This window comes from Apium graveolens, chromosome 6 (genome assembly GCF_009905375.1).
Source record: "Apium graveolens cultivar Ventura chromosome 6, ASM990537v1, whole genome shotgun sequence".
Classification (NCBI taxonomy): Eukaryota; Viridiplantae; Streptophyta; class Magnoliopsida; order Apiales; family Apiaceae; genus Apium; species Apium graveolens.
Window position 1 is genome coordinate 243708613 of NC_133652.1, and position 11332 is coordinate 243719944.

An 11332-nucleotide genomic window follows, 5' to 3' on the forward strand; every position below is an offset into this window, starting at 1 on the left:
CATGGTACCACCTCACTATATAATGCCACCACCTCACCTCAGCTAATCTACCATATCTCTCCATTCATATCTACTAAAACACTCCTCTTTTTATTGTAGCCCAAAAAAGAACTATCTTCATCCACCACACCATGGCTATGGCTTTCAAGATGGTACACACACACACACCTATTATGAACTCTACTCTCATCTCGAAAAAGTTTTCGCTAGTCAAAACTTGATTTATATTCACTTGTATTAGTATTTTTTTTTCGATTTTAATGTTTGATGTATGTTTGTTTAATTTCAGGCAACAATGGGCATGTGGGTGACTGATGAATGCAAGAACTCATTCATGGAGATGAAATGGAAGAAAGTGCATCGTTACATTGTTTTCAAAATTGATGACAAGTCTAAGGTTGTCGTCGATAAGGTAGGCGCCGCTGGAGAAAGCTACCATGATCTCGCCGCCTCCTTGCCCGATGATGACTGCCGTTATGCTGTTTTTGATTTTGATTTTGTCACTGTCGACAATTGCCGGAAAAGCAAAATTTTCTTCATTGCATGGTATAGTATATATTCTCCGGTATAATTTTTCAAATAAAAACAAACTAAACGTACCCAATATTTATTATATAAGAAATAGAGTGTTTATATATACAGAATCATATATTCCTTTTTTCTACCCAAATTTTTGTACGCTTTTTCATTAACCGTTTGAATTTGATGTGATGTTACTGTAATTTTTTAATTTTTGTATGTTTTTTCACCAAGCCTATCAATTTAATGTTATAATACTATTAATTTTTATTTTACAATCGATCATAACTAAGTTGATTAATCCGTCACAGGGCTCCAACGGCGTCACGAATCCGGGCAAAAATGTTGTATGCAACCTCGAAAGACGGCTTAAGGAGAGCTTTAGATGGAATCAGCTATGAAGTTCAGGCAACCGACGCAGACGAGATGGGTTTCAATGTCATTACTGATCGTGCCAAGTGATGGATTAATTAGATTAGATGATCTAATTAACTAAAATAGGAATAACCGAACCTTGGTTTTGGCATCTTAATTGTAATTTAACTAGTGACTTCTAACTATCAGAGTCACTAGCCTTTCAAATGTTTGTGTTTCAAAGTAGTATTGCAAGTTTAAGCTACTAATTTGTCATAATTATCAGGCCCTCTAGTTTAGTAGTTAATCGACAAAACACCTTCTTCGGCTTGCTTTCACATTGATACTGTTAATTACCAATTAGTCACTTTCAGTCTTTCATTTAAGGGGAAAAGTTTTGTTTTAGTATCCCTGACAAATATCAGACTTCTAAATTTTTATACGTTTTTTCATTAACCGCTTTCACCGACAAATATCTCTTTAGTTTCAGTATAATGCGGATTGGATCAAGAATTTTAATTATATGTAATATGCATTCTTTAGGTTTTCATATCCTTGCATTGCCCACCTTTCAATTGATTTTCATTAATTTTGACCGTTAAATAACAGTTGATTAGGGGTAAAATGGAGATATTAAGTATAAAATATTTAAAAAATATATTAAAAATTTGAAAAACTACAAAATAAAATTTAAAAAATATAGTTTTTTTTATAGTGCGCGTATGTATATAAAAAATTTTATAATGTGCGTAATAAATATAAATATATCAAAAAAATATTATGTAACTTGAATATTTTAAAGATGAAATAATTAAATAAAAAAACTAAGAAAAATTATTATTTTTCTTTTAAAAAAAAGGCTTAAATCGGTTTAACACTTGATTCAATTTTTTTTAAAATCATTATTTTTTTACTATTTTTTCCAATATTTTAATTTTATTAATGTTTTATTCAAATATTTTATATGTGTTATCTCTATTTTACCCCTACTTAACCAAATTTAACTGTCAAAATTGACTGAAATCTACTAAACGGTGGTTATTTTAAGAGTATAGAAATCTAAGCGATGCATATTATATATAATTAAAGTTTTAACTCAATTTGCATTAAGTTGAAATCTAAGAAATGCAAAGTGAAAATAACTCTAAAAGAAAAGATAGTGGCTAGAAATGCCCAAAAATTTGATCACGAATATATGTTTTGATTCGGACAAAGGTGTAAAAGGCCCTGTCCTTGTCCAAACATATGTAAGCAAGATTGATTTTTGTACAGCAACTGTAAGAACAAAATAACTGGATTGGGAATTGGATAAAAACCTGAAATTATGTGAATATATAGCCGAACATATAAATTAAAAAATATATATATAGAAAAAACATGTTATCAAATATAGCCGGTTGAAGAAAGCACGATCTGGAAAAAAAACTCAGTTCAATCAGCCCATACAGAATTACTTTTTTATTTAAACAAAGCTACTTTTTTGTTAAGAATTTAATCTAGCTCTGAAACCGAATAATTTCAATTAAGAGACTTTATATTTTATAGAAAATTGATCCATCCTAACCCGATATTTAAAAAAAAACCGGCTAATTTGAATCTTAAAACAAATTCCGATTTTGAAAAATCGGGATAAAATCTGATATAGTTCGGTATTTTTACTCATCACTGATTTACTTTCGTGTTCAATATATCCTTTTACTAATTTCAGGCACAAAAGATAATAGTTAATTAATCAGGAGTATTCCGCTAACACGTGCCCAAAAAAATTAAAAGGTAAAAATACAAATTCAATCTGATTTTATTCAAGATTAAAAAAACTATCTAAATTCAAAATTTCTAGTTCGACAAAATCCTGCATCATCGAGATAAAATAAATATCCATCAAATCGGTATGAATTACCATTCATATTCGGGTATTTGTCAAATAGATTGACTTTTATAGCGTTGCGAATTGTGACAGTATTATTAGTATCTTTTTCACTACTTTTTTCAATTGTATAAAATATTTTAGTTATGTGTTGTTTAAATAAAATAAGAACAATGTCATGATTTTATAAATTGTAATATTTTATTTTATTTTGTTATTTAATATTCTTTCATTTAATAATTATTGTAAATTATTTTCTAGATGTCAATTTTATTTATAAAATAATTTGGACATTAGAAATCTCCGTGCTTATAATTTTTTGATGTATTTTGCTATCCGTCTGTATTATTTTATTGTTTGAATAAAACTGGAAGAGTTTGTGCTTATAATTTTTTGATATATTTTGCTATTCGTCTGTATTATTTTATTGTTTGAATAAAACTGGAAGAGTTTGATTTTGAATAAAAGGGTTTAGTAAAAAGTGGACTGCAATAGTTTAGAACTTTATTGGAATATAATTAATAGAATTTATAATTATGTTTAATACAAATAATTTATTCTTTTAACTTTATTGGAGTATATTTTTTCTTGAAGTGCTAATAAAAATTTTAGAAATGTGTTAATTGAGCAACTAAATTATCCTATATTTAGTTGAATTGCTACAAAAAAAAATTTGCTCAAGAGGATGACCTCAGAAAATGTGCATTTATAAAAAGGGATTGATGTGGCTAATGATGATCTCAAATAAGTTGGCTGATATTAAAAAATAATAAGTGAAACATAAGGGTATTTTTAAAAATACAAGGGGATGTGTTTATTTTTACAAATTTATCATTAAAATATAAGGGGATGTGTTTATTTTTTACAAATTTATCATTAAAATTTTATATGGAGAAGGTACTTATCCTAGGGCACCTTGCAGGTCATGCCCAGTTTTTTCTCTTATAAAAAATACAATAAAATTGGAAAATCTAAAAAGTGTTTCCCAGAATCCGCTAATTAAGAGGTTGACCAGGCAACCCAACATATCCGCGACTTATCTACGAAGTCTTCATCTAGAAAATTGATAAAAGTGCAGTACTCAACTGAGAGCCGTGAAGAACTATTATATAAACATAATATATACCAGTCTATAACCTGCACAGATTATAACATTTGTAATCTTCCTGTTTATATAACATATAATTTTACTGTACATATTGTTTTACGAAATAATAGCAAGTTCCTCAACACCACTAAAATTTATCGGTTTCAGTTGCGGAAAATCTCTCTGAAGTTCTTGCTTTGATACAACTTCATCTCCCGTTTGTTGAGTCCAGAACACTTCCACCGACTGTATGTGCATACACAACATGTGTTATTGCCAGTACTTTAAAGTTTATGCACAACAGTAACCAAATACTGACAAGTGACTATAAATACAATACTCCCTCTATCTATCAATAATTCAGATTGATGCATCACATGAGTATAACAAAGTTCAGCACTAATAATAATGTTACTTACCTCTACTTCACTCTTAGGGATTGTATTAAACTCTTTAAAGACGGTCTTTAAATGTTCTGTATTGCACACCAAACGAGGAACTGAGTATATACCACTAGCAAGCACCAACATCGTCACCTGGATAATCAAATACACATATATGCCCACATGCATAAGGATGTTTATACACTTATACAGAAAGGGTGTATTTCTTTAAGTTATATCTAAAGTTACATCTATTAAGTTGTATAATCTGTGAAGGCACTTGCAAGCAGTATAATCTGTATAATCAAAAATGAGATTACCACTAGATAGTTATTGTCGACCATGCTGTGTTCTTCACCAACAGCCTTCTTTTTGTATTTCATACCATCAATATTTGAAATTGTCTCCTCGTCTCTGTCATATCTGACAACCTCTGTGGTTAAAACTTCTCTGAACAGTTGTTGGGAGTACTTGCCATCGTAGTGTATCTGCATGCATACAACTGTCATGTACTTTGTTTAACCATATTAATAGATACTACGTTAGCTAATTAAATGCATTTTTTTGTAATTTTCATATAATATCTATACATCTTATTAGACTTGACAAGAACTAAATTAGTCCTGGAATGTACCAGAACACCAGCCTGCAAAACCTGAATGCATCTACTTGAGTTGGCCGGTTAGAGAGGAAGAGGGGTGATAACTGATAACTACTCTTATGTTTGACATATTTTTTTATTTTTTTTTGCTAAGTTATGTTTGACATATTTACATGAAAGAAGCATTAAAGTTAACTATGTGAGTGATATAGTTGATTACGGGCCTTTTTGATTATCTTCATGGCCGAATGGATGACAACCACAAGCCCCTTTATAAAGCACTTCAGCATTATATAATACGCAAGAGGATCAGCAGCACAAATAGAATCCATTTCATCATTGTCCTCCCCGTATTTTATCTCCTCAGATATACATTGAGTTACAGTTAGATGAGCAAAATGACAAGAATCACAATGCTGAAGAAGAGATTTCATCACTCCTGCAAGAAGAATAACAAAAATTTAAGATATTAAATTATCATAAACGAACTATTTAAGTAAAAGCGTTTGGTAATTGAGATTTACAAATTAATAACTAAGAGAACATTCCCGAAGTGGATTAGCAAGGTATTTTCCTAACTGAAAACAAGTGATTATATTACGATAATAAATCAAATGGGAGCTGATACTAAACAGTGTCCTACATTTTTCTGTAAAAATCTAATATTGGTCAAAATTTTAGACCTATGTATCCATGTATATGGTTAAGACCTAGGAAGAACACTCCAAAGTGGTGCCGTATGCGTGTCAGACACGGCCGACACGGCGACAAGGCACCGACACGGCTGAGTACGTGTCCGACACGCCACATGGCATGTCGACAGAAAAAGGCAACCGATACGCGAGCGACACGGGCTCGACACACGACCGACACGGGTTCGACACGCGACCCAACCCATATAAAAAATGCCCAAAATCTTTTTTTAAAAGCCCAAACCATCTTATATTAACCCTAATTTTGTGTATCTCTGTCTTTTATAACCTCCCCTCTTCATTTTTTATAATTCTATATATATACAATCAAATATATACATACATAATAATTGACGAATCCCCGTGTCCCGTGTCCCGTGTCTCCGTATCAGTGTCGGTGCTTCCTAGGTTAAGACTTAATATAATCCCCGTGCACCACACCACTCCACCACCCATCAAGACAAGCATCAATTGCATCATTCACCCTTATAACCTATTCTACATTCCCTGAAGGAGCCAATGACCTTACATATGACAAATGCACTCTGTGACAAAACTTTTTTTGTTTATCTTCTTCCATCACCAAGTCTTTATACTCCACCACTACGAACTCATCCAAGTCGGGGCTTTCCAGAATCTTTGCAACGTACCATGACCCTCTGAACCCATCTCCGTCCGATGTTACCTCCACATATGTCCCTTTTTTGAACAATTGATCACACATTTTTAAATTATTTTTTCTTGTTTTAAACCTCCTTCAAATTTTATTTTATTGTCAAACTAAATATACTTTGTACATTATTTGACAAAATTCAAACTCTCCACCCTATAAGATTGGAACTATCGATCTCGGACAAAGATTGGGAGCCTAATACCCTTGAACATGAAATGTTTGGTAAGTTTGGGCTTTGAAGTGTAGAAGGTAAGATAAAAAGTGAACTTCTGGGGAATTGTGAGGGAAATTCATGTGTGTTTTGACAGGATTTTACGAGGGTTGTGGACTTCTTAGTACAGAAAGTTGGGTGATGGATTTGAACTTGGACTGATCCCTGAGGTCTAGACTCAGAGTAGATATAGTTATGAGCTTATGGCTACTAATCCTCTTAACAGTTTGTAAATCTTTGCAAAAGATACGACAGCTGACTTCTTTGCATTCTCAATCTTATAAGTTTGCGAAGAGATGCTATGCTGAATGTGGCTATTGAATTAGTAAAGGAATTAGCATGTAAAGTTTTCATAGGATTGAGAATGCAATCCAATTGTTGTAGAAAATTGTTGAAAAGAGCTATTAGCCATAGAAATACACCTATAATTTTTCTTAATTGAGGGAAGTAAAATTATATAAATATTTTAGAGGAGAAACTAGAGTCGGAAGAATAAAAACAAGGCGTGAGCATGTTATCGGCAACAAGAACGAATCGGTCAAAGCTGGTATATCACCACACGGACTGCAAATGATGTTGATATTGACATGCAACGGGTAATATTTGTTTGTGTATAGAGGAGATTTTCATACAGGCCATACAAAAATCGGAGAAAATGTCATGATTCTTTATGGCAGGAGGAAAAAATCCAAATTAAAGATCAAGAAAATCAAGAAAACAGTGTACTTTAATTAAAAAACATAGAAATCTATAACAAGGTTCTAGATTTTTAAAAATTCAATGATTTGCTACCAATGATTTGCTATATTGGTTTCCTTAGAAGTATTCATAAACTATCTCTTTTCCAGCCTAAACTGTTAGAAGTTAATTGCCTCGTCTATTTTCCTATATGGACATCCCAAAACTTCATGGTTTTATATGTCCCACCATCAAGAATGGTTGCTTTTACAAAAATTGTGTATGTAACAAGAAGCATACAATAATCTTCCAACAATTCATCTATCATACTCCAAATACAGAAATCATCTTCCAAACATTGGCGTTCGTTCAGTGTTCACATATTACAAGTTCAAACTACCATTCTTTAGGATTTCTCTTCCAAGAAACTGAATATTCCTGATACTGTACTAGCTTCCAAATGTGTAACATTTTAGTCCATCCAAAACTTTTTCCTGGTCAGCATGTCTTCATTGCAAAAGAGCAAGCTTAGAAATCCGATCGTTAATCCTTGTGGTTCGTTTCCGTGCAGACACCAACAACCCATCTTCAGTTTTAATCCTTGTTTTGTATTCTTTCCAGCCACCAACAATCTCAGCCTCATTCAATCAAACTCTATGACTTCTATCTTGAAAAACAAAATCTAACTTTGTCACATCGGTTGTACTAAAGCAAAACCTTATATTCTATTTCTTTAATCAGGTACAGCAGATTTTGCTTAATAAGGTATAACCTCCCATCGGAGTTTATCAATGTCACTGACTCACTGTCTTTTCCAAGTTGTACATCTCATTTAGCAAATTTATTTTCAGGACAGATTTCTCATTTTGTTCCCAGGTTTCCTGCAGTGGTACATCTAACCCCTCAAATTAGGCTCCTTTGGGGAAACCTCTTCTAGAGATGAAGAAAGCCTTTATTGTGATTAAGTCAATATTGAAAATGCAAATCCATAATCTTCCTCAATGCTCAGACCTTACTTCAGCATCCTGTGGATTCTCTCTGCAACACATTTGGATTATCAGGACTATATATGGATGTCAGTAGATCAGTCTTATCATCAGATGAGATTTATAGGTCCAAAATTCTCTCAAAGTCAGATCTCAAATCAGGAATCATCAGATAAGCTGGGAGTCTGTTGCAAGGATGTAAATAAACAGCATATTGACCTCACGAGGGTGACTATGAGTTCTTTTCATGCCATTGGATTTGACAAGCACTCCCGATGTATTTAGGCTGTTTTTAAGAAAGTTTGTACTCATGATCTTTGACGATTTTCAGGCATAGAGTCGGCGAGAACTCCGATCGGTAACATTGGTCAATTGTTGGAGCAATAAACTAAGCACCAGACGTATGCAAACGGGAACAAGTGTGAGTTTTGTCGAAATCCAGTGACATACCTGGGCCATATTTATCTCTAACAGGGGTGGCATTTGACATGGATATGTGCAAATAATGGTGAATCTATCTATGAAAAAATATTAATGACAATTGTTTTGGCTGTTTAAAACTAGTGTCACTGTCTTTGTGATTAACACTAATCAACGGAGCTTAAAGCATCTCATGTAGCATAGTAAAACTGGGGCTTAATATAAACATAGTGAAACACTGTCTGGGCTTTGAGTTTGACATCAACTAAAAAACATGAGCATCTAATCATGTTGATTATGCTTTGCCTCGCCTATCTGCCACAAACTCCAGAATTTAGGACTATAATTTCTTCAAAGGGAATTTCGTCTGAGGCCATCACAAATTCATTCAATGCGGATTCCGTTGTACCTCAGTTCACTAAAGATATTAGATAGGTCAGAAACATGTAGGATATAGAGCATGTTGGTGTTCAATTAAGGGAATTAAGGACTAACCACAGCAACTTAGCACACGGTTTTGGGCTGAAGGAAATCATTTTAGTTAAGGGCTTTGTTATATTGAGTTGAGTGATTTCCTCATATACACTTTCACTTGGCAGAACTTAAAAATTCATCATCATGTGCATAATTCAATATACCAAGAAAAACTGTGAGGTCATTTTGTATCAGTGTAAAGTAAAGATTTCATGCTAACAGTAAGAGGTGACAAGGGCATATATCTCTTTGAGAGCGGCTTGAGGAGGGCTACGCTAATCTTGGCATTAAATATCAGAAATATTGCTTAATGGAATTTAACAAGCACTCTCCTCAAGCACTTGATAAACTGGGAAAACGAGGTGTTAACACAGCTATCAAACTGATACATTTTACTTTTGATGTGCAGTTCCTCCAGACTAAATTAAGCCCATAAGCACCTGCTAAGACCCCAGTCACCTGATTTGAACACAGTCAATCCAAGAAAGGACTCTTAGATTCAGTGCCTATATTGAACTGTATAACCAACTTAAATTCTCCATAGTGAAATTTGGAGCAGATTACAGAAATTCTCTAAAGAGTTAAACTGAAAGAGCTACTTGAAAGAAAAGGTCGAGAGAGATGAACACGGAAAGAAGCGTGACAGGAGCAAGAAGTAAAAAAAGGCCCCCCTAGACTGCTTACACCGATAATTTATATACCAAAGGACACTACAAAGAGGGAGAGCTTAATATCTAAAACTGAGAGATGGTTTTTCCTTACATACGTACTAGAATCTATATTTTGGCGCACTTGAGCATTTTAATAAGTCCAAGCCCGCATATAAATATTGAATAAAGTACATTAGTGGTATGTTTTAAAAAATTAACAAGTTGAAAAAGTTTGTCTATTTTGTAATACAAAGTTCATCCCGTCTAAGTTAGATGTATCAGAAGTTTAAGCCTTAATGTTAAGTTATTTTTACGATTTCTGTGACTTGATCAAAACTCCAACCTTGTGAAGTCAAATCGTTACAAAGTAAATCAGACATATCAACACTATTTTGTAATACTAAATTCATATAATAGAATTAAATCAGACCTGGAATACAATAACACACTTGTCTTTCTGCACATCTCTCTAGTGATAATGACAGGAAAGAATGACAGAGCAGCATAATTATTCAAAGTGGATGGATGATTTTGGAAATAACTCAGTAGATAGAACTCATAAAACTAAAAAAACGGGACAAAAAAATAAATTACAAGAAAATAGTAGGCTAAAAACATTGATACGTACTTGGAATTTTAAGTTGTACTATTCCTTTCCAAGAATATCGATAAAGAGCAACTTAAACCTAAGCATAAAAAAATGTAAAAGTTTAAATTTTGTTTACCTTCCAATTTGATAGCATCGGATGTATCTGCAGTTTGAGCTAGTTCAGTCTGCAATTCCCGCATATTGTCCAAAACTCCAACCTTGCCAAGTCAGAAAGTAAATGAGAAAATACCAAGAAGCATATCGAACTACTGGATGATTCAAAGAGTGAAATTGAAGCAAACCTGAAGCACCAGAACACTCATTTTGTCATCCTTACAAAGTTGTAAGAAATAGAAGAAGCCATTTACGAGCGCTACAACAGGAGGCACCATGATGGAAAGAGCAATCCCAATAAATAATAGTTTCACAAGTATGAGAGTTACTTTAAAAGAAGCTACAAGAAACGCAAGGGACATCCCAAATAATACAAAAACCGCCACAGATCCGAGAAGACTTGTCAGGAGCAGTGAACATGCAAGTATGGCACCAAGATGGCAATCACAATTACAAATAGTATCATGTGTAGCGCAATCGCATTTAGTACAAGAAGTTGAAACAGAAGAGGGCGATGTCGATGTTGAAGTGGAGACATAGGAGGACGAAGTCGAAGCATATGCAGAGAGGCTCCTCTTAGGGGAAGTCATAAAAGCAAGAAATCCAAATAACAACAATGAAGCCAACAGTTTAAACACTTTCTTTTTAATATCATCAATCTTATCACAAACACTCATAACTGAATGTTGGTTATTAACAATAATAGGATTAGTTTCGTTTTCAAAACTTCGAAAAAGAGGGAGACAATGGGGAGCTGAACTACTAAGAACGACATTGTCTAATCTGTGATGAGGAGGAACAGACAATCCTAGTGAATTATTAGTATTATTATTGTAAGTATGATTCCGTCGAAAACATACTCTTGCTGACGGAATATACAGTGGTTTTGACGCTGCCGGCGATGGCGATAGATTAAAAAGCTCTCGCCGGAGCATAAATTCTGATGATGATTTCATAAGCAACCCACCAACCATGTTCAGACTCGCCCTTGTTTTCTAGGGTTTTTTGTTTTACTTCTGCCCCTCTGTTCCCCT

General features: G+C 33.5%; 2 protein-coding genes across 2 annotated transcripts; one reads left to right on the forward strand and one right to left on the reverse strand.

Annotated features, from left to right (window-relative positions):
- Nucleotides 1-1281, forward strand: LOC141668469 (actin-depolymerizing factor 5-like). Its single transcript, XM_074475369.1, has 3 exons — nt 1-152; nt 290-546; nt 831-1281. Exons 1-3 carry the CDS (start codon nt 132-134, stop codon nt 979-981), a joined length of 429 nt encoding a protein of 142 aa, XP_074331470.1. The 5' UTR covers nt 1-131; the 3' UTR covers nt 982-1281.
- Nucleotides 1282-3843: 2562 nt separating this feature from the next.
- Nucleotides 3844-11332, reverse strand: LOC141668468 (uncharacterized). Its single transcript, XM_074475368.1, has 6 exons — nt 10487-11332; nt 10321-10402; nt 5036-5250; nt 4531-4698; nt 4247-4363; nt 3844-4073 (listed from the first exon to the last, which is right to left on the reverse strand). The coding sequence occupies exons 1-6, from the start codon at nt 11270-11272 to the stop codon at nt 3945-3947; spliced, it is 1497 nt and encodes a 498-aa protein (XP_074331469.1). The 5' UTR covers nt 11273-11332; the 3' UTR covers nt 3844-3944.